This window comes from Pleurodeles waltl, chromosome 10 (assembly GCF_031143425.1).
Source record: "Pleurodeles waltl isolate 20211129_DDA chromosome 10, aPleWal1.hap1.20221129, whole genome shotgun sequence".
NCBI classification, from domain to species: Eukaryota; Metazoa; Chordata; class Amphibia; order Caudata; family Salamandridae; genus Pleurodeles; species Pleurodeles waltl.
In genome coordinates this window covers 111,182,245-111,206,497 of record NC_090449.1, presented here as the reverse complement: position 1 = coordinate 111,206,497, position 24,253 = coordinate 111,182,245, and the positions used below count along the sequence as shown (strand labels likewise).

At 46.7% G+C, this 24,253-nt stretch overlaps 1 protein-coding gene across 1 annotated transcript in view; it reads left to right on the top strand.

Annotated features, from left to right (window-relative positions):
• INTS1 (integrator complex subunit 1) overlaps positions 1-24,253 on the top strand; it is a 494,737-nt gene that overhangs the window by 218,630 nt on the left and 251,854 nt on the right. The window contains exons 27-29 of the mRNA XM_069209905.1: positions 1,161-1,319; positions 4,253-4,399; positions 17,080-17,178. Of these exons, the coding sequence (XP_069066006.1) occupies positions 1,161-1,319; positions 4,253-4,399; positions 17,080-17,178 (405 nt within the window). The remainder of the gene's footprint in view (positions 1-1,160; positions 1,320-4,252; positions 4,400-17,079; positions 17,179-24,253) is intronic.

Genomic DNA, 24,253 nt, shown 5'->3' with positions numbered 1-24,253 from the left:
TGTGCACCAAAGTAGAGGGAGTTGTTATAGTCAAGTATGGTACAAACAATCTCAGAAATGGTATATCTTTTGCCATCCTCGTTATGAACAGGTGCGATTTTTCCTAAGTAATTTTAAGTAGTAAGAGCAGTTTGACATTAGAATAGATACCCGACTAAACATTTACGAATCTGCAACTATTTTTATTCCTAGATAATTTAAAAAAACTTCCACTGTGAGTGGGAGAGGACCTAATTAAATTTGCCAGTTATTATCAATCTGTATAGGTCTTGTCGCCAAGTAACCAATCAAACTTTGTTCTTCTCTGTGGTAAATTTGTGGCATTTCATGCAGAGCTTAAAATATACCCTGGATGCTAGGACACCACTCAGTCATTCGTAATACATGTTTAAGTAAGCTTCTTTAGAATGGATGAGTTCAGTCAATGGCTGCACATAAAAATGAAACTGATGGAATGATAGTGCTGAGCTCCAAAGAACACCTTTACTCAGTGGGACATTTGAAGGGGTCAATGGAGAAAAAGAACAGCTAGGAAATTCTCCAGAAGAAAAGGCATGAACAAAGACAAGGTTGTATCAGCAGCCTCTTCTGCCTTCAGTCAACCCAGCAGGGTGTCTTGGTTGATGGCATCTGAAACCGCAAGAGGTCTTGTATTATCAATGTGCTAATACTGCTGCCATCCTCCAAGAACGTGAGGTCATCGAGTATAGGCTGCATCACTGGCCAGGGTGAAAACCTGCTTGGATGTTGCTCAGAATGTTAGAAGCTTGCATATGAGCAATTAACTGTTTGGCTGCATGATTTTCCATCCAGCAGTTAGAAGAGGTATAATGAGAGAATTGTTCATAATTAACTCAGCCTTAGGTTTCTTTACAATAGGAATGACTAAAGCCAGTTTAAGTGTGATACTTTACTCAGTGGAGAAATGAATTGCTAATCTTGCTGGATTGAGACTGCAACTGTGAAGCTGTTTTAAAACAGATATTGGACACGGATCTGTGGCATCCCCAGATTTCAAATCAATCAAAACTGTGTGAAAGCCATCTTCTAAAAAGGGATTCAGAAAAAAGATTTTGGGATTATATGGATCATAATATCTGATGTAATTACCTTTAGATCTAGACTGAGAACTGTGTTTTTTTTTTAATGTTTCTCTGCAGATGATACTGATTTCTACGCCCTGTTGGACATCTGGTTCCCCGATAAGAAGCCACTTCCCACTGCTTTCCTGGTTGACACTTCTGAAGAGGCTCTTCTTCTCCCTGATTGGCTGAAGCTGCGCATGATCCGTTCTGAGGTCCCACGTCTAGTGGATGCTGGTATGTGACATTTTGGACTAGCATGTGAAATACAGAACACAGAGAAAAAGTTAAATGAATCATGGGCTAAAACCTGATGATTGTATGAAGAGACATCATAGACTTATTTTTTGGTTAAGTTTCTGATAATGATGGGTTTGCATTTCTTCTGCAAAATATGCCAGGCCTACTTGAATGTTATGCTGTTTTCTGTGGAAGGTTTAACAAGAGGTAGTGCTAGTAATATTTGGGTCTGGTTATGTGTGTATGTAAGAATCTGGCTGTTTGTATAGTATACCAAAAAGAGGTATGCTGTGTGAAGAGTCCTGGTATCCCCTTAGAAGTGGACAGAGCTCTCTTTAAAAATCCCAAGTGCTCTATTTCTGGTAGGGTTGTCAAGCAGCTTAGGCTAATCAAAGGGGAGTGTTAGATATTTGATGTGTTTACACAATCAATAAATGGAACACACACTCAATAAGGAGATCCACACCAATTTAGAAAACTAACACATATTCTTATGTATTTTTTAACACCAAGAACTTCTTTATTGGGTAGGTACTTTTTAAGTTAGTAGTTTTGAAGTATACAGCAAATACACTTGCATTGACTTTAATGTGGTAATGTTATCTTAATGGAAAAGAAGCATATACTGCATGCAGGCAACATCTTACAGGACTGTACTTCTGGAGTTAAGGTAAGTATGGGGCAAGGTCCAAGTCGCCTCCAAACGATCACTTCAGGATGCACTGAGGGCGTCCAGGGTCAGAGATGCTTCACTGCGTCAAGTGTCCCATTGAATTTAATGGGCAACAGTGCTTGGGAAAAGAGTCTAAAGAGGAGGGGAATGGGGGGGGGACTGGGTGACCAGTCTGGCTGAACCCAACTGGCATCTCAAGACTCGAGGGTTTTGGGCACACAGGGCCACCGTCGGTCCACATCAACTTAAGCTGGGTGGGGGGGGAGGGGGTATGTGCAGCAGTGCTTTGTCAGGCTGGGTCACGTCGTGAAGACTCCCCACAGTTATTGGTTCCTGCACAAAAATGGCTGCAGGCACGGCGACTGGGTGGGTGGGGGGATTTGGGGGGGGAACCACTCTAGCCAAACCAAAGGGGAAGTTTAGCTATGGAGGGTCTCAGGACCTCGTTGTCACAGTTGGCCCACTTTGACCTGGGCTGGGAGCTCAGGAACAGTGATCCTTTTTGGTGTTGGGTTTTCCACAGTCTGAGGCTCTCACAGTACTTTGTGGGCGCCTGCAGGTTGCAGGAGACTAGCTATGATACTCCACGGGAGATGCTGCTGGTTCCTTGAAAAGCTGGCAGTCCTCCCAGGCTTTTGGAGGCATAGCAGCTGCAGGTAGAGTTGACATTGGCGCAGTTGTCGAGGATGCAGGTAGGCTGGCAAGGTTTGGGGCCAAGTCAGTTGCTTCTCCTCAGTTCTTGGTTTTCGCAGCTCTTTGGTGTCCTTAAGTCAGTAGAATCTGATTTCCTGGGGTCAGGGGGACACCAGAATACAGAATTTAGGGATTTTAAGGGGAGAGAAGGGTAGTAGCAAATGGGCTCCTTACCCTTGGGGGTCACTACACCCCCTATATGACAACTTCCTGTGTGAAGTATGCATAACCCTGTCCCAGAGTGCCTTATTCCACCACACACAAGATGGTGGGATTCCTTTTTTCATGTTCAATTCAGGTAGCTCACCCTAGGGGTGTGACTAGCCTGGGAGTGTAACACTTCTCCTGACTATAATTTCCCACCTGTCCTGGTGACAAATGGGCCTCAGGGCAGGGGGCGGCATCTTCCAGGACTAGGGGAAGCTGGGGTAGCATATCCAAGGTAGCAGGGACTTTGATGTCCCCGGTCTTGGTATGCTAAATAACTAGCTATCTAGCTGGAGGGGGTGTGAACACTTTCCTCTGGAGCAGGCATTGTTTCTGGTCTCCAAGAGTGTGGTCTCTCACTTGCAGGGGGTCTGTAACCTGTCTGTGGTGGCAGGCTGGAGTACTATTCAGCCAGCACACTAGAGGGACTAGCAGGTTTTAGGGAGTACCTCTAAGTTCCCCTCTAGGTGCATTTATTACAAAATCCATCACTGGAATCAGTATGGGTTTATTGATGCCAGTTGTTTGATACCACACACCTTGGGTTTCAGTGAAGCCATTATGTAGCTGAGAAACTTGTTTTGACAAGTGCCCAGTACATACCTTTAGATGGCTTCCCAGTTCACTTGTAATGTCTAAGAATTGACGTAGACACCACAGGGGCATATCTGCACATGCAGGTATGTCCACACATGTAGCATAATGCACCCTCCCTTAGGGCTCCAAGTCTTGCTGTAGGGGTGACTTACATATAGCCCATGCAGTGTCTTTAGCATGGCAAACTGACGTATACCATGTCATGATTTCAGACATATTTTGCTCCATGTCACACTGCCTGTCATTGTAGTCGGTGTGTAATTTTGTGTGTGGGTTCCTTAGGGTCAGATAAGACATGCTTCAGCTCTTAGGGGACCCTCTTTAGTACCCATGCCATAGGTACCAGGGAATACCATTTACTAGGGACATACAGGGGTGCTAATTTCCGTGCCAGTTGACTGATGTACTTAAGTCACCAGTGTATTAAAAGATTACAGAATGACATCAGAAGGCCTACATAAGTAGGTGACATACAATAATACACATACATGTATTTAGTAAAGGGTGTAACAAGTTGCTGCAGATGTACCTAAACAACAAGCTGAGGATATCCATAATCAACAAAGTGCCCAAGTGTGTGCAATTCAGAAATGATGAGAGTGCAGAAACAAAATTAAGTGCACATTTTGCTGAATAAATTATGCTTTGAGGTGCTGTATTCATCAGGTAGGATGTTCGTGCACATATGAAAAATATGTTTGCAGTGAGCACTGGACTCGGGTGTAGATATTGATGTATGACTGAATTTGCCTTGTTCTAGCATTGCAGGATCTGGAGCCCCAGCAGCTTTTGCTGTTTGTCCAATCGTTTGGGATCCCAGTGTCTAGCATGAGTAAACTGCTGCAGTATCTTGATCAGGCTGTGTCCCACGACCCCCAAACCTTGGAACAGAACATCATGGACAAAAGTAAGAACACTACAAGGGGATGTGCATTCTTTTACCTCTGGTTTGTGAAGCTTACAGGTGTTATACTTATAATTGGATTTGACAGTGGTTAGCAGTCATTTGTTTCTAGTTTCTCTCACTGTCATTCTTTACTCTGAGACAATTTTGCTTTGTTCAGGTGTGCTTGATATAGAGATCCAGTGTATGTTTTTTTAAGTTTAAATCTGTTTTATTAGTTTTAAAGGGGGGGGGGACTACAAAACCACTCATCTACATCCACTGGCCGGTGAAGAACAAATAAAGCATGAAAAGGAAAGGTAAAGGGTATAGGTATGGGAAGTGGGGAGGTGGTGCTAGGAAGAGGCAGAGGTAAGAGGTGGTCAGCCTACTTGTCTAAGCTGGATGTCTCCACTAACGATAAGGAAAGGTACATTTGAGGGCAGAAGGAACAGATGGATGTTTTCACCTTCAAATGCTCAGTCAGTTGGGTGTTCTGCTGTGGTGAGGTGGAGTATGCACAAGTAGACAAGACAGGTTAATTCCCTGAATTTTTCTGAGAGGTATCGAAGACAGGGTTCCCACTTCTTATGAAACTGGGGCAACTTGCATTCGATTGTGTCTGTCAGCTTTTCCATGCCTAAGAGGTCTCAAAGTTTATGAAGTCAATCTAAATGTATAGGTATTTTAGCAGTTCCCCAGCACGCTAGCAAGATCTGTTTGGCTGCACAGAGAGCCAGGGTAATGGCACAGCCATTTGCGGATTTCAAAGGATAAGTGAAGTATTAGGAAGGCCCAGTAAGTTATAACTCGGAAATCTGGGGAGTTCCTTGTTGTATATTTGGTCAGTGGCTGTTAGGTTTTCTGTCCAAAATTGGTGGAGCTTGGGACAGCACCAAAGGAGATGAATTGGGGTTCCTGTTTGTCCACACCACCTCCAACAATGTAAATTCCCATCCCGCTGCCCTAATCACGCTGGAGTGTAGTACCAATTGTGCAGCAACTTGAGAAGTGTTTCCTTGCCAGTGGCGCTACGGGCCAAGGTATGAGCCATCTTCTGGATGTCTGCCTATTCTCTAGGTGTAAAGGGGTGCTTGCATTCTTGTTCCCAACTGAGTTGTGCCTTTGATTCGAAAGGGCTCTTTGCCGTTTAAAAAAAAGTATAGATATCAGAGAGTATGTGTTCATTTGTCTGTCTAGTGATGAGCCATTGTTCAAACTGTAATAGGGGGCGGCTAACATGTAGATGAATGTTAGGCTATGTAAACCAGTGTTGGATTGCAACATATTGCAATTATACTGAAGTGGGTAGGCCATATTCCTATTGTAATTGAGTAAGTGGCATGAGCCCTGTTTGATCAAATAAGTTGCCTTTACGCTTTCGGTTGTCTTGTTGCCATTAAAAATATGTGTTTCCCTGATAAGCCGGGGGAAAATCAGGATTCCCGATGATGGGAGTTTGGGGAGAGATTGAAGTGGAGACCCGCTTTGATGATTGTTCCTTATCCCAGGCACCCATATAGGCTCTAAGAACTGGTGAGATGTATACTCCAGGGGGTCTGTGAGATTTGGGCAATCAGGGCACTTTCCAGATATGGATGCCTGCAGCGGCTTGATCAATAAAACACCAGTGCTTTTCAGACTATGGCCTAGCCCATTCCACCAAGTAGCGCAACTGTGCCGTCTGGTAATATTGGGTAAGATGAGGGATTCCCAGGTCTCCCTTAGCCGAGGAAAGATAAGCCTGCTGTTTGGTTATGCAGGCCTTCTTACCTGCCTAACTGTATTTGTCAAGGAGGCGTTAAGGACTGTGGTGGTGGTGGTGGTGACAGAGTTTGCATAATGTATAGGATTTTAGGGAACAGCGTAATTTTAACCATTGCAAGGTGCCCCAGCCACAAGAGGGTGTAACGCCTCCATGTGAGTAAAGTGGATTGAGTGTTTGTGAGAAGGGTTTTGTAGTTAGGCTCAGCCATCTGTACCAGATTGCAGCAAATTTGGAGGCCTAAATATGTCACCGCCTGTGAGGCCCAAGAGAAGGGGATGAGGTACGTGAGTTGATCAGGTTTGGGACCTGTGAATTAAGTATTTTCGATTTCTGTAAATTAACCTTAGCCTCTAATTCAGTTACTAGTGGAGGCAATGATTGAAGGGATGTGTCAGGGCCACCATTACATCGATTGTGTAGAACACAAGTTTGTGGTCCTTCTTCCCCATTGCAATGCCATTCATCGCAGGGTTTTTGCCGACATGTTCGGCGAAAGGTCCATATATAGGGCAAAGAAAAGTGGTGATAGTGAGCATCCCTTTTGTGTACCCCTGCACCGGGGCATGTGTTGCTGCACTAGATCCATCTTCAAAACCGCTGCCCAAGGCCCACTTTACGAATTACCAGTTGCAAGTATAGCGCGCACCTGGTCAAACACCTTATTGGTGTCAACTGACAGCAAAAGCGCAGGTATTCAGGAGCTTTGAGTTTATCTACTAAGTGACAAATGTGTTTAGTGCTGTCACCGCAACCTCGGTCTGGGATAAAGCCTGTTTGATCTGAGTCCACATATTCTGCATATGCGTTTCTAGTATTGAAGTAAAAATTTTAGCATCCACGTTCAATAATAATATAGGGTGGTATGAGGAGCACTGTTTGGGATCATTGCCCCGTTCAGGTATAACTGTGATGGTGGCTAGTTTCATGGTGTCTGTGAGCAAGCCTGTTACTGAATGAACTGTATAGAGGATTGAGGGTGGGGGCCTACGAGGGTGTAGAAAGCTTGTAAAACTCAAGAGGTGTAGCCATCCTACCCTGGTGCTTTGCCAATATGCAGAGGTGAGGTTGCCGCTATCACCTCCTCTATTTGGATATCACAATCTAGAACAACGGTGTCTTGTTATGTAATTTGGTCCAAGGGAGCTTGATGTAAATAAGAGGAGGCATCGTCCAAAGTGTAGAGCATGATATAGAAGTGCTCAAAGGCATGTGCTATATGGTCTTGGAAAAGGTTGACACCCTGTGATCCCTCAAGTTCAAACACCTGTGTTTGACAGCCTGGGCACTGAGAGGTTGGGCCAGGAAGCATCCTGCTTTATTACTCCCTGTGGGGAAACGTCTGGGACAACGACTCCGGAACAACAGTTACGTTGTTAGCGCAAGCGGAACCACGCTTGCAATAACAACAACGCCCTTTTTCTCTTCCTTAACCATGCATGTGCTGAACAACGCACATGCTAAGGGAGAGTGCATCAGAGGACGCGGTCATGTAAGTGGGGCTGGGGCAGGGTAGGGGGGTTGTTTTTAGAAGGGGTTGGGGCGACCGGAGCAGTTAGTTTTTTAGGGGTGGGGTGGGGAAATCAGAGTAGTTCTGTTTTTAGGGGTGGGGTGGAGGATCGGGGTAGTATTGTTTTGAGTGATAGTGGTTGGGTACTTTTGTTTTTGGGTGTGGGGTAGTTTAGTTTTTGGGGGTGGGAGATCAGGGGGGTCGGGGTAGTTTAGTTTTTGGAGTGGGTGCGGGGAATCTGGGTAGGTTGGTTTTTGTGGGGTGGGGGGGATCGGGGTAGTTTGTTTTTTGCGGGTGGGGGTCGGGGTAGTTTGGTTTTTGTGGTTGGAGTAGTTTGGTTTTTGGGGGTGGGAGGTCAGGGGGGTCAGGGTAGTTTGGTTTTTGGGGGTGGGGGTGAGGAATCAGGGTAGTTTTGTTTTTGAGTGTGGGGGGATTGGGTAGTTTTTGTTTTTGGGGGCAGGGGTGGGGGCATCGGGTGGTTTTGTTTTTGGGGGTGGAGGGATCGGGGTAGTTTTTTTTTTTTTGGGGGTGGAGGGATCGGGGTAGTTTGTTTTTTGGGGGTGGGAGATTAGGGTAGTTTGTTTTTTGGCGGTGGGAGTAGTTTTGTTTTTAGGGGTGTGGTGGGTCGGTTGTTTTTAGGGCTGGTGGAGGAGGCCAGAGAAGGGTTTAGGGCTCAGGGTGGGTGGGAGGTATCTGGGGTAGTTTTGTTTTACGGGTGGGCGGTCGGGTAGTTTTACTGTTAGAGGTGGGGTACTTCTGGGCCTTAGGGCAGGTGGAGGGGTTGCATGCTAGAACCACGCATGCTGTTCCCACACATGCCTTTAGTAGGCATGCTTTTACAATGAAAAATCGTTGTAAAGGCATACGTGGTAACAATGCGATTGATGTTCCGACCGCGTTGTTCAGGCATGCGGGTTCTAGCATTCGTCGTTCCATCATATGTTCCTCCCTGTGTAGTATTTCTGCTTGGTATGGAGAAGGGCAAATTCTGCTCTATCCATATAAAATGCTTTAAGCTGCTTGAACTCAGTCAGTGTTGAGTTGACAACGTACTTTATGGGAGCCCGTCCGTTTGTGGGCCTCCTTCAGTTCCCCACCTGGTCCTCCAACTTACATTGTTTTTCTTGTCTATCTCAATTGCTATAAATCAACCCCAAAGCACAGAGTGTTCCATAGTAGCGCCACAAGCATGCCTGGGCCACCATTGGTTTCTGAAAAATTTGTGATTGCCTTCTTTATTCCAGTGACAGTGGGTTCATGAGCTAGAAGTTTATGGTTGAGACCCCAGGTGCACTGGTGTGGGGTGAAGCTAGGCAGGTGCAATTGAGGAGTGGTCTGATAGGGTGGCTGATTCTATGTCAGCTGCTGTGGTGAACATTAAAAAGCATGGGTCATGAGAAAATAATCATTCCTCGCCTGTGTCTGATGTGCTGTGGAAAAATGACGTAATCTTTCTCTTTGGGGTGGTGGCCATGCCAGGCATCAGTTAGTCCATATTCATTCAATTGTTGATGACCCTGTGCTGTAAGAGCTTCTGCCTGACCCAGCCGGTTGCGGGAATCTGCAGAAATCGATCTAGATTAGTATCGGGGACCAGGTTATAATCCCCCACAATTATAAACTCAGTGTCAATGGCGGCCATTGCTTGTCCCACTGCGTCTCTAATAAAGGATTCCTGGTGTTCATTCGGGGCATAGGGGTTGGCCAGTGTAAATGTGAATGTCTTCACTGCGATTCGAATTGAAAGGAGCCTGCCAGGAATTTCTGATTGGGTCTGAATCCCCCTACCTGGGAAGTGGGTTATAGGATGGCTACCTCCACTTTTCCTCTTGGTGTCGGAGTAGAAGTATTGACGATCATACCATTGGGATCTCAATCTTCTCCAATCCGCTGAAACTTTTTGAAGCAATCACCCCAGTCACAGATCTGTGTTAAATCCATTGTTCTTTTGCTCACCATGCCACCATAGTTTGGTCCCCGCCATATGCAAATCAGTCTCGACCCTGTTCCCCATGGGAACAGTCTAGCCTGAACTGCGAGGCCTGGTCCGCACTGGACTGGAAACAAGCATTCTAGGAACAGTTTCGGGGTATTATCCCTCATCAGCCTTCCAGGCTGGCTTGAATCCAGTGGCACAGTGAGCAAGGAACACATGTCAGGGGATACCCTTGCCACTTAGGGCGAACATAGCCACACAACAAGATGATGGACGGAGTGCTGAAAGTTTTCAAACACTCAACCCTAGTCACAGATCTCGCATTAAGGCCCCTAACATTGTAACTTATTATTTTAACCATCTATAATGTCCTGGAGCTAAAATCACATGGAAGACCCACATATTGTACCATCTATCATCAAGTTATATATAGGGGGTGCTCATGGCTGTAGCGTGGAGGTATACCTGTGAAAGGAGCCTTGATTAGGAAAAGGAGGAAGGAAGGGGGAAGGGACCGGGCTAAGAGGAACATCATTAAAGATAACTTTCACGATTCCATTCTGGGATTGCCAATGATTGAATGAACAGGTTGCTTGCCGTACTTGCCAGGTATAACTCTGCATCATTCTGAGCGGTGGGGGACCTCGCTGCAGCAGATCATCGCTTTTAGGGAACTGGGGTTCATTGAAGTTGCTGTGGTCATCGGAGACATCTAGTCCAATAGTTGCTTTAGGTGAAGCCCATGATTTGTGTGGTGCGTGGACAATGTTTGTTAGTAATTTTTGAGGTCCAAAGGGGCTTCTTGGGTATGGATTGGCGGAGAAAGGCTGTCCTCTCCTTGCGGCTCGCCAGCACAGTAGGTCGGGTTGTACCCTTCGTCTTTGGTCTTGTGGAGCACCTCGGAGCCTGTGATGGGTGAGATGGAGCTTGCAGTGAAGAGGTGTAAGCCTCGGAGTTTGAGGGGTTCCCGGCGTCCAGCAGGTCTGCTGAGTCTTCCGGGGTGCGTATGATCCGAGTTTCATTATTCTAAATGAAGATAAGACGAAAGGGGTGCCCCAACAATATCTGATTCCCTACTCCTGCAGCAATGCTGTTACCTACCTTAGAATAAGTCTATACTGTAGGATGATGGAGGAAATTTCCTGAAACAGCCATACCTTAGTTCCCTCAAATTGAATAGTGTTGTGGTCCCGTACAGCTAGCATAATGGCTTTCTTCTGCTTGTAGTAGTATAAGCAGGACAGGATGTCCTGAGGTAGGCCTGGAGATTTAGCGAGTCGACTAGCTCTGTGAGTGCTGTCAAATATGATGTCTTGGGATCTGAGTCGAGGAAACACGTGGTGAAAAAGCTGGCGAATGTAGTCTTCCAGATTGCCAGTGACTGCATGAAGAGGGACTCCTTTAATTCTGATATTGACCCTTATTGAGTGGTTTTTGAGGTGTTCCAGTTGAAGGCACATTTCAGTGTTCCTAACGTGTAGTTCCTGCAACTCACCCCAATAGGTGTCCAGTTCTTCCTTGTGGGCGTCACCAGTCTGTTTAAGGGCATCCACTGTCTGGCCCAGTTCCCCCCATGTCACGCTTAATGTCTTTGATGTCAGTTGCCATTTCTTGTTTGAGGGCCGCAATGTTAGGACGTATGGTACCAAATAGCGCTTCTAAGAATACATACTTCTCAGTTTCTTGACCCAGACTTCCATTAAACCACAGGGAGAGAGCAGCATTCAGAGGCACAATATTGTAGCCCCAGGTGTGTAGTGCTAGTTTGACAGCATACAGGAGCAGTATTCAGGTCAGCAGAAGCATGTGAGCCGGAGGGCTGAGTAATGCAGTGTTGCTGTAGATGTCGAGGAAGTATCTGCGGCCTACCTGTGGGTGTATTGCTATGTGCGGCTCAGACTGTGCCAGGGAGCAGCAGTAGTAGCTTTTCGCTGCAAGGGATGGCTAAGAAATGTGTCTCTGTGACATTCAAAGTTTTGCAGGCATTGGAGGAGGCACCCCATCACCCCGGTGAATTGCCACCTAGGACGCACCAGTCCTCTGTCATGTGCGCAGGTGGCTTGTCCCAGTCGCGCCACCCGCAAGATATGATTAGGTTTGAGAGCTGCTCCTTAAGGTTAATAAAGCGGCCGCTCTGATCCATCAGTGAGTGGCCACTACTACCTCCCGTTCTCCCACCCTGTCTCACCTCTCCTGGTACCCAGAAAGTGCCCTCTCAATAGCTGTTTTGTGCGACTGGTCCGAGATGTTACGAGTCGCCGCTGCAACAGTGGAGACGTACCGCGCAGTCTAGTGGGTCCTGGACGGGTGCTGTTACTATCTAGATCCCAGCGGACACCATCTTAGGAGGCGAAGTCTGGTGCCGGAGGTAGCCCGTCGTTGATGCTCATCAGTCGGTGGTCAGGGTGAAATTATGAGATCGCCTCTGGTGTTGGCATAAGTTTCACGCTGTTACGGTGAGAGAGCTCTTTTCATCTTAAGTGAGGCACTCTCTGGATAATTTAATATTTTAATAATCATTTTTGATTTCATCAGAGTAAGACGTTTAATGGTGTCACATTCTATAATTTGACATACAGTGACTTGACCCTAAGGAAGAGGTCCATTTTCATGTGTCTTTACTTCACTGTTTCTGTGATTTTGGTAATGTGATGCCAGTGACAAAGGTAACTGGTGAATCTTTCCTTTGATTAAAAACTAGTCAGCTGAAAAGGAGATGTGTAGAATTGCAACACTTGCCAGGCCTTAGGGCCTCGTTTACCCTTTGGAAAGCCAGCTACTGTAAAGCTAGGACAGCTGATGCACCTCTTCCACCATCCCAGTCAAACCCAGCTTGCGAAACACATTTCTTAGTATACAGTGGTTGCCAATTTGGAGAAGGGCTGTGTGGTGACAGGCTCTGCCTCCAATGCTAGCAGGATGAACTTGACATCCTAAATCACTGTGGTTGATTTGGTGAGTCCTGCACAGAACCAATGGTGGTGAGAACTGTGACAGAGGGGTTGCACCAGCAGTCGTATTTAAACTTGCCAAGAGTATTTTGCATGAATTTTTCAGTTGGAAGAGTCACTGGTTGATCCAACGTCTGGAAGATGCATACCACTTGGCTGTAATTAAAGAGGGGGGAGCAAGAGGATGGTGGGTAGAGTGCCCTCTTCGTCTCTCTTGGAATCTGATGTTTTGTGGAACTCATAGACCATGAAATTCTAAATATGGCTTAACCGTTTAGATATGTATCTTAAGCAAGAAATATGTCTACCCAAGAGTGTAGTGCTCATACTTATACAATTGCATCATCCTTCACTATTTAAAGTTGTGGACGAAGTAGTTAATTGAAAATGTATGAAAAACTCAAAATATATGCGTAATCTTTTTAGGAAAAAGGTGGTGATGCTAAGAAAAGACAATAAGCATTAGAACATTGGACTGTTGGGAGCTCCATTCAAGACAATGGAGTGCTCAGGGCTTCTAATGGCTGGTAAAAGCCCGGAACTCCAACATTCCAATGTTAGTCTCACAGCAACAGCTGTGAGCAAAGGCCTCACGGAACTTGAGGGGATCCCAGTCTCGTCGGGCTCCCTGAGGCCTTTGTTTTTATTTTTTCGAGCATTCTGTCCTCTATTGGCAGAATGTTCTTGTAAGGAAATGCCTCCTTGGCATGGTTGCCCCCTGACTTTTTGCCTTTGCTGATGCTATGTTTACAATTGAAAGTGTGCTGAGGCCTGCTAACCAGGCCCCAGCACCAGTGTTCTTTCCCTAACCTGTACTTTTGTATCCACAATTGGCAGACCCTGGCATCCAGATAAGTCCCTTGTAACTGGTACTTCTAGTACCAAGGGCCCTGATGCCAAGGAAGGTCTCTAAGGGCTGCAGCATGTCTTATGCCACCCTGGAGACCTCTCACTCAGCACAGACACCCTGCTTGCCAGCTTGTGTGTGCTAGTGAGGACAAAACGAGTAAGTCGACATGGCACTCCCCTCAGGGTGCCATGCCAGCCTCTCACTGCCTATGCAGTATAGGTAAGACACCCCTCTAGCAGGCCTTACAGCCCTAAGGCAGGGTGCACTATACCATAGGTGAGGGTACCAGTGCATGAGCATGGTACCCCTACAGTGTCTAAACAAAACCTTAGACATTGTAAGTGCAGGGTAGCCATAAGAGTATATGGTCTGGGGGTTTGTCAAACACGAACTCCACAGCACCATAATGGCTACACTGAAAACTGGGAAGTTTGGTATCAAACTTCTCAGCACAATAAATGCACACTGATGCCAGTGTACATTTTATTGTCAAATACACCCCAGAGGGCACCTTAGAGGTGCCCCCTGAAACTTAACCGACTATCTGTGTAGGCTGACTAGTTTTAGCAGCCTGCCACAAACCGAGACATGTTGCTGGCCCCATGGGGAGAGTGCCTTTGTCACTCTGAGGCCAGTAACAAAGCCTGCACTGGGTGGAGATGCTAACACCTCCCCCAGGCAGGAATTGTCACACCTGGCGGTGAGCCTCAAAGGCTCACCTCCTTTGTGCCAACCCAGCAGGACACTCCAGCTAGTGGAGTTGCCCGCCCCCTCCGGCCAGGCCCCACTTTTGGCGGCAAGGCCGGAGAAAATAATGAGAAAAACAAGGAGGAGTCACTGGCCAGTCAGGACAGCCCCTAAGGTGTCCTGAGCTGAAGTGACTCTAACTTTTAGAAATCCTCCATCTTGCAGATGGAGGATTCCCCCAATAGGGTTAGGATTGTGACCCCCTCCCCTTGGGAGGAGGCACAAAGAGGGTGTACCCACCCTCAGGGCTAGTAGCCATTGGCTACTAACCCCCCAGACCTAAACACGCCCTTAAATTTAGTATTTAAGGGCTACCCTGAACCCTAGAAAATTAGATTCCTGCAACTACAAGAAGAAGGACTGCCTAGCTGAAAACCCCTGCAGAGGAAGACCAGAAGACGACAACTGCCTTGGCTCCAGAAACTCACCGGCCTGTCTCCTGCCTTCCAAAGATCCTGCTCCAGCGACGCCTTCCAAAGGGACCAGCGACCTCGACATCCTCTGAGGACTGCCCCTGCTTCGAAAAGACAAGAAACTCCCGAGGACAGCGGACCTGCTCCGAGAAAAGCTGCACTTTGTTTCCAGCAGCTTTAAAGAACCCTGCAAGCTCCCCGCAAGAAGCGTGAGACTTGCAACACTGCACCCGGCGACCCCGACTTGGCTGGTGGCGATCCAACACCTCAGGAGGGACCCCAGGACTACTCTGATACTGTGAGTACCAAAACCTGTCCCCCCTGAGCCCCCACAGCGCCGCCTGCAGAGGGAATCCCGAGGCTTCCCCTGACCGCAACTCTTTGAACCTAAAGTCCCGACGCCTAGGAGAGACCCTGCACCCGCAGCCCCCAGGACCTGAAGGACCGGACTTTCACTGGAGAAGTGACCCCCAGGAGTCCCTCTCCCTTACCCAAGTGGAGGTTTCCCCGAGGAATCCCCCCCTTGCCTGCCTGCAGCGCTGAAGAGATCCCGAGATCTCTCATAGACTAACATTGCGAACCCAACGCCTGTTCCTACACTGCACCCGGCCGCCCCCGCGCTGCTGAGGGTGAAATTTCTGTGTGGACTTGTGTCCCCCCCGGTGCCCTACAAAACCCCCCTGGTCTGCCCTCCGAAGACGCGGGTACTTACCTGCAAGCAGACCGGAACCGGGGCACCCCCTTCTCTCCATTCTAGCCTATGTGTTTTGGGCACCACTTTGAACTCTGCACCTGACCGGCCCTGAGCTGCTGGTGTGGTGACTTTGGGGTTGCTCTGAACCCCCAACGGTGGGCTACCTTGGACCAAGAACTGAACCCTGTAAGTGTCTTACTTACCTGGTAAAACTAACAAAAACTTACCTCCCCCAGGAACTGTGAAAATTGCACTGTGTCCACTTTTAAAACAGCTATTTATCAATAACTTGTAAAGTATACATGCAATTTTTATGATTTGAAGTTCCTGAAGTACTTACCTGCAATACCTTTCGAATGAGATATTACATGTAGAATTTGAACCTGTTGTTCTTAAAATAAACTAAGAAAAGATATTTTTCTATATAAAAACCTATTGGCTGGATTTGTCTCTGAGTGTGTGTACCTCATTTATTGTCTATGTGTATGTACAACAAATGCTTAACACTACTCCTTGGATAAGCCTACTGCTCGACCACACTACCACAAAATAGAGCATTAGTATTATCTCTTTTTGCCACTATCTTACCTCTAAGGGGAACCCTTGGACTCTGTGCATGCTATTCCTTACTTTGAAATAGCACATACAGAGCCAACTTCCTACAGTTCTAATAGCCTTATAGCCCGACGTAACGGGGCTATACCTACCATTAAAGGCCCACTCCCTTGTTAAAGGTCCTCACGTTCGGCTCTGGCCTTTAACCCTGGAGCGCGCTCCTAATGGTCGGTATAGCCCAGCCATGGTGGGCTATAAGGCTATAATGGGCACCTTTCCTTCACCATAGATGATTAAAAGAGACTTAGGGGGTCATTCTAACATTGGCGGGCGGCGGAGGCCGCCCGCCAATGTTCCCCCTCCAAAATACCGCTCCGCGGTTGCAAGACCGCTGAGGGTATTTTGGGATTTGCCCTGGGCTGGCGGGCGGCCGCCAAAAGGCCGCCCGCCAGCCCAGGGCAAATCAACCTTCCCACTAGGACGCCGGCTCAGAATTGAGCCGGCGGAGTGGGAAGGTGCGACGGGTGCTGTTGCACCCGTCGCGTATTTCAGTGTCTGCAAAGCAGACACTGAAATACTAAGTGGGGCCCTCTCACGGGGGCCCCTGCAGTGCCCATGCCCTTGGCATGGGCACTGCAGGGGCCCCCAGGGGCCCCGCGGCACCCCCTACCGCCATCCTGTTCCTGGCGGGTCAGGATGGCGGTAGGGGGTGTCAGAATCCCCATGGCGGCGGAGCGCGCTCCGCCGCCATGGAGGATTCCCCCGAGCAGCGGAAAGTCGGCGGGAGACCGCCGACTTTCCGTTTCTGACCGCGGCTGAACCGCCGCGATCAGAATGCTCGAGGGAGCACCGCCAGCCTGTTGGCGGTGCTCCCGTGGTCGGTGACCCTGGCGGTCACCGGCCGCCAGGGTCAGAATGACCCCCTTAGTGTTTCTCAGGAGTTGTGAATTGTGGTTTTCATTATGTAATAGTGACATGAATTAACTGTAAAGCAGTTTGACTTTCATTTTTACTTCTGTCTGTTCTTTAGTGTGATGGGTAGCATTTAATTAGCAGTATGCTAAATCTTGATTTACCACAAATTCAGATTTTATCTTTCTATTTTTCTATTTCTGTATTATTTTGGTATCCTCATTATTATTGAATTGTGGGTTTTTGTTACCTCTTTTTCAGTATGTGTTGCCGTCCCTTTACCTCTCTGTTTCTTACTTGTCACATGTTGACTATAATGATAATTTTTCAGAGGTTTTCTTTGTCTAATTTTTGGGTTTGCTTCTTTGCAGACTACATGGCCCATCTTGTCGAAGTTCAGCATGAGAGAGGAGCCTCTGGAGGCCAAACCTTCCATACCTTGCTCACCGCAACAATTCAAACAAGAAGAGGTATCTCCCTTAAATGTTTAATAGAAATTCAGACACAGTAGATAACGAACTGTTGAAATAAGATATTTCCCCTTTAGTAGCTTGTTCAGACTTATATTAGGATTACTAGGCATGCTTGCTGTTTTTTGTTTAGGGAGTCTATTCTATTAACAGTGGTCTTCAGTTTCTTCCTCTCTATCCCTGAGTACATCTTGCATTCCTTTCAGTGAGTAAGTGTTTCTGTGTTATTTTTATAAATTGGTGTAAGATTCTGTTCGATGGCATGTGTAGCTGCAGATACACATGCTGTGCACATCCCGCCATCTGGTGTTGGGCTCGGAGTGTTACAAGTTGTTTTTCTTCGAAGAAGTCTTTTCGAGTCACGAGACCGAGGGACTCCTCCCATTTCGACTCCATTGCGCATGGGCGTCGACTCCATCTTAGATTGTTTTTTTTCCGCCATCGGGTTCGGACGTGTTCCTTTTCGCTCCGTGTTTCGGGTCGTAAAGTTAGTTAGAGTCTCGGAAAAATCGTCGGTATTGTTTGCGTTCGGTATCGGGTTAGTTACAACAGATCGACACTGAATTGAGAAGAGCTCCGGTGGCCCGTCGGGGTTTTTCGATTCCCGTCGGGGCCTGGTCGGCCCGGCCACGTGTCTCTTCAAGGCTGATGGAACGGACCCCATTCCGCTTCTGTCCAAAATGCCATAACAAGTATCCATATACAGATCAACACCTGGTCTGTAACTTGTGTTTGTCACCAGAACACAGGGAGGATACTTGTGAGGCCTGTCGAGCGTTTCGGTCGAGGAAGACACTCAGGGACCGAAGAGCAAGAAGACTGCAAATGGCGTCGCGCCGACAGGACAAGGGTGTTTCGAGGAGGAGGAAGAAACATTCTCCATCCAGGATTCGGACTCGGAGGAGGTCGATCCCGAAGAAACGCCGAAAACCGTGAGTAAGACGTCGAAACAAAAAACTCACGAAAAGACTGCCAAAGCCCAGGGGACGCCACCGCCAACAGGCCATGGCTTAACCCGAAAAGTAGGTGACCGTCCATCGGCACCGAAAAAGGGCGAGCTGGTGTCGAAGTCATCCGACTCCGGTCGAGATACAGGCACGCAGCAATCTCGGGCCCGAGAGAGTGGCTCGGAAAAGATTCGCACCGAGACAGCGGCACCGAAATTGGTCGGCACCGAGAGGGCACTACGCCGAAACGCAAAAAGATTTTGTCGGAGCCGAAAAAAGCAGCAGAAAAGGTTTCGGTGCCGAAACATCCGGCATCCGAACCGAAAATTAGTTCCTATTCAGAGGAACAAGGACTGTTCTCTCAAATGAAGACACACAGATTTGAAGAAGAATTACAGACAATAGAGCCAGATCACATGCAAAGGCGGCTCTTTATTCAGAAAGATACAGGGAAGATCAGCACTCTTCCCCCAATCAGAATGAAACGAAAACTTGCCTTCCAAGACAAGGACAAGGCCAAACAGCCACAAGCAAAAGTGGCTAAACAAATAACACCACCACCATCCCCACATCACTCTCCACAACTATCACCGGTAGCCACTCCACCAATGATGCAATCCCCAACACATACGGGGATGAGTCAAGATGACCCTGACGCATGGGACCTTTACGACGCACCAGTGTCAGACAATAGTCCTCAATGCTATCCAGCAAGACCCTCGCCACCTGAGGATAGTACAGGCTACATTCAAGTGGTATCAAGGGCAGCAGCATTTCACAATGTCAGCCTTCACTCAGAACCCATTGAAGATGACTTCCTTTTTAATACACTGTCGTCTACGCACAGTCAATATCAAAGTCTGCCAATGTTGCCCGGAATGCTAAAACACTCCAAACAGGTGTTTGAAGAGCCTGTCAAAGGGAGAGCCATTACTCTAAAAGTAGATAAAAAATATAAACCGCCACCAACAGACCCAGTGTACATCACACAACAGCTATCACCAGACTCTGTTGTAGTTGGAGCAGCGCGCAAAAGAGCCAACTCTCATACTTCAGGAGACGCGCCCCCTCCAGATAAAGAGAGTAGAAAATTCGACGCGGCAGGCAAAAGGGTGGCGGCACAGGCAGCAAACCAGTGGCGTATTGCAAATTCGCAAGCTTTGCTAGCCAGATATGATAGGGCCCATTGGGACGAGATGCAACACCTTATTGAACACTTGCCAAAGGAGTTTCAAAAAAGAGCGCAGCAAGTGGTCGAAGAGGGACAAAATATCTCCAATAATCAAATTCGATCAGCAATGGATGCTGCAGACACAGCTGCTAGAACTGTCAACACAGCAGTAACGATAAGGAGGCATGCATGGCTGCGTACATCAGGATTTAAACCAGAGATACAGCAAGTTGTGCTGAATATGCCATTCAACGGACAGCAGTTGTTTGGGCCGGAGGTGGACACTGCAATTGAAAAACTTAAAAAAGACACTGACACGGCCAAAGCCATGGGCGCGCTCTACTCCCCGCAGAGCAGAGGCACATTTCGAAAAACACAATTTCGAGGGGGGTTTCGAGGGCAAACCACAGAAGCCACAACCTCACAAACAAAGCCCACTTACCAGAGCCAGTATCAGCGGGGAGGTTTTCGGGGACAATATAGAGGAGGACAGTTTCAAAGAAACAGAGGAAAGTTCCAAAGTCCCAAAACTCCTCAAAACAAACAGTGACTTCAAGGTCACAAATCCCCAACACATAACACCTGTGGGGGGGAGACTAAACAAGTTTTACACACATTGGGAGGAAATAACAACAGACACTTGGGTCTTAGCAATTATCCAGCATGGTTATTGCATAGAATTTCTCAAATTCCCTCCAAACGTCCCACCGAAAACACACAATATGTCAAAACAACATATAGATCTTCTAGGACTAGAAGTTCAGGCATTGCTACAGAAAGAAGCAATAGAATTAGTACCAAAAGATCAATTAAACACAGGAGTTTACTCACTGTACTTCCTGATACCCAAAAAGGACAAGAGCCTGAGACCGATACTAGATCTCAGAACATTAAATACCTACATCAAATCAGACCATTTTCACATGGTTACTCTACAAGACTTAATCCCACTGCTCAAACAACAAGACTACATGACAACACTAGACCTAAAGGATGCATATTTCCATATACCAATACATCCTTCACACAGAAAGTACCTAAGGTTTGTATTCCAAGGGATACATTACCAATTCAAAGTGTTGCCATTCGGAATAACAACTGCGCCAAGGGTTTTTACAAAATGCCTGGCAGTAGTAGCTGCACATATCAGAAGGCAGCAAATACATGTGTTCCCATACCTAGACGATTGGTTAATCAAAACCAATACGCTAAAACGGTGTTCACAACACACAAAATATGTCATACAAACCCTACACAAACTAGGTTTCTCAATCAACTACGCAAAGTCACACCTGCAGCCGTGCCAAACACAGCAATACATGGGAGCAACAATCAACACAGCAAATGGGATTGCTACTCCAAGTCCATAAAGAGTACAAACATTTCACAATGTAATACAAGCCTTGTATCCAAAACAAAAAGTACAAGTCAAAATAATACTGAAACTACTAGGCATGATGTCCTCATGCATAGCCATTGTCCCAAATGCAAGGTTACACATGCAGCCCTTACAACAGTGCCTAGCATCACAATGGTCACAAGCACAGGGTCAGCTTTTAGATCTGGTGTTGATAGACCGCCAAACATACATCTCGCTTCAATGGTGGAACAGTATAAATTTAAACCAAGGGCGGCCTTTCCAAGACCCAGTGCCACAATACGTGATAACAACAGATGCTTCCATGACAGGGTGGGGAGCACACCTCAATCATCACAGCATCCAAGGACAATGGAACATACAGCAAAAACAGTTACACATAAATCACCTAGAACTTTTAGCGGTATTTCTAGCGCTGAAAGCATTTCAACCCATGATAATCCACAAATACATTCTTGTCAAAACAGACAACATGACAACAATGTACTACCTAAACAAACAAGGAGGGACAACACAGAAAATATGGCATTGGGCGATTCACAACCACATTCGCCTAATAGCACAATTTATTCCAGGAATTCAGAATCAGTTAGCAGACAATCTCTCACGGGATCACCAACAGATCCACGAATGGGAGATTCACCCCCAAATACTGAACACTTACTTCCAAATTTGGGGAACACCACAAATAGATCTATTTGCAACAAAGGAAAACTCAAAATGCCAAAACTTCGCATCCAGGTACCCACAACATCAGTCTCAGGGCAATGCGCTATGGATGAACTGGTCAGGGATATTTGCTTACGCTTTTCCCCCTCTCCCACTCCTTCCATATCTAGTAAACAAGTTGAGTCAAAACAAACTCAAACTCATACTAATAGCACCAACATGGGCAAGGCAACCTTGGTACACCACACTACTAGACCTGTCAGTAGTACCTCATGTCAAACTACCAAACAGACCAGATCTGTTAACACAACACAAACAACAGATCAGGCATCCAAATCCAGCATCGCTGAATCTAGCAATTTGGCTCCTGAAATCCTAGAATTCGGACACTTACACCTCACACAAGAATGTATGGAGGTCCTAAAACAGGCTAGAAAGCCTACCACTAGACACTGCTATGCAAATAAATGGAAAAGATTTGTCTATTACTGCCATAATAATCAAATTCAACCCTTACACGCATCTACAAAAGATATAGTAGGATACTTACTACATCTGCAAAAAGCAAAACTAGCTTTCTCTTCCATAAAAATACATCTTGCTGCAATTTCAGCTTACCTGCAAATTACGCACTCAACTTCATTATTTAGGATACCAGTCATAAAAGCGTTTATGGAAGGCCTAAAGAGAATTATACCACCAAGAACGCCACCAGTTCCTTCATGGAACCTCAACATTGTCTTAACACGACTCATGGGCCCACCTTTTGAGCCCATGCACTCTTGTGAAATGCAATACTTAACATGGAAAGTTGCATTTTTAATTGCCATCACATCTCTAAGAAGAGTGAGTGAAATTCAAGCGTTTACCATTCAAGAACCATTTATTCAAATACACAAAAATAAAGTTGTTCTACGAACAAATCCCAAATTTTTACCAAAAGTAATCTCACCGTTCCACTTGAATCAAACGGTAGAATTACCAGTGTTCTTCCCACAGCCAGATTCTGTAGCTGAAAGAGCACTACATACATTAGACATCAAAAGAGCACTAAGGTACTACATTGACAGAACAAAACTAATTCGAAAGACAAAACAACTATTTATTGCCTTTCAAAAACCTCATACAGGAAATCCAATTTCAAAACAAGGCATTGCTAGATGGATAGTTAGGTGCATTCAAACCTGCTATCTTAAAGCTAAAAGAGAACTGCCTATTACACCAAAGGCACACTCAACCAGAAAGAAAGGTGCTACCATGGCCTTTCTAGGAAATATTCCAATGAACGAAATATGTAAGGCAGCGACATGGTCTACGCCTCATACATTTACCAAGCACTACTGTGTAGATGTGCTAACTGCACAACAAGCAACAGTAGGTCAAGCTGTACTAAGAACATTATTCCAAACTACTTCAACTCCTACAGGCTGAACCACCGCTTTTGGGGAGATAACTGCTTACTAGTCTATGCACAGCATGTGTATCTGCAGCTACACATGCCATCGAACGGAAAATGTCACTTACCCAGTGTACATCTGTTTGTGGCATTAGTCGCTGCAGATTCACATGCGCCCACCCGCCTCCCCGGGAGCCTGTAGCCGTTTAGAAGTAGATCTTAAACATTTGTACATTTGTAAATAGATTACTTGAAACTTTATTATGTACATACGCATTCACTCCATTACCTGGGCACTATTACTAGCATACACAACTCCTACCTCACCCTCTGCGGGGAAAATAATCTAAGATGGAGTCGACGCCCATGCGCAATGGAGTCGAAATGGGAGGAGTCCCTCGGTCTCGTGACTCGAAAAGACTTCTTCGAAGAAAAACAACTTGTAACACTCCGAGCCCAACACCAGATGGCGGGATGTGCACAGCATGTGAATCTGCAGCGACTAATGCCACGAACAGATGTACACTGGGTAAGTGACATTTTCCTTATTGAATGTGTCTCACTTACTTCCTTTGTGTGTGCAATAGTTGCCTAGCACTACCCTCTGATACCACTAACTGCTCACCCACACTACCACACAAGCGAGCACTTGGGGTGTAATTTGTGCCTCTGTAATTCCTCTGGGATTTGTCTTGACTCTTTGCACAGCGTACCTCTTTTTGGCCTACTATATAAAGAGCCAACTTCCTACAGCAGGGACCTACAGGACTGTTCTTGTGGAGTTAAGGTAAATATGAGGCAAGGTCCAAAACAGCAACAACGGGTCACGTCAGGAAGCACTGAGGCCTCCGGGTGCAGAGGTGATTTTCAGCCTCAGGTGCCCTAATGTTATCCTATAGGAAAGAAACAGACACTGTGTGCGGGTGTAGGAAAGTACCCACGTTTTGTCATATTACCCCCACTTTTTGCCTGCTATCAGTATGCTTTGACTGTTTTCAATGGGATCCTGCTAACCAGGGCCCCAGTGATTGTGTTTTCTCCCTCAAGATGTGGTTGCCTAGGACTTTTCACACCCCACAATTGGCATGCTGGTGCCCCCATATAACTCCCTAGTATATGTTACTTAGGTACCCAGGGCATTGTTGCACCAGGGGTTCTCCATGGGCTGCAGCTTGTATTGTGCCACCCATGGGAGCCCATGCATAATGTGTCTGCAGGGCTACCATTGCAGCCTGAGTGAAAGGGTGCATGCATCCTTTCACCACAGGTCACTGCAAGTCACCCCTATGGTAGGCCCTTATAGCCCAGAAGGAAGGGTGCAGGTCCCTGTGTGTGAGGGCACCCCTGCATGAGCAGAGGGTACCCCCACAAGCTCCAGCTCCATTACACTGGACTTAGTAAGTGCGGGGAAGCCATTGGACACAGGTCACTACTTGTGTCCAGCAACATAATGCAGCATATCCTGAGGGCTGTTGGAGCACCCGTTTTGGGGGGCGCGGTTAGCGGTCTAGTTG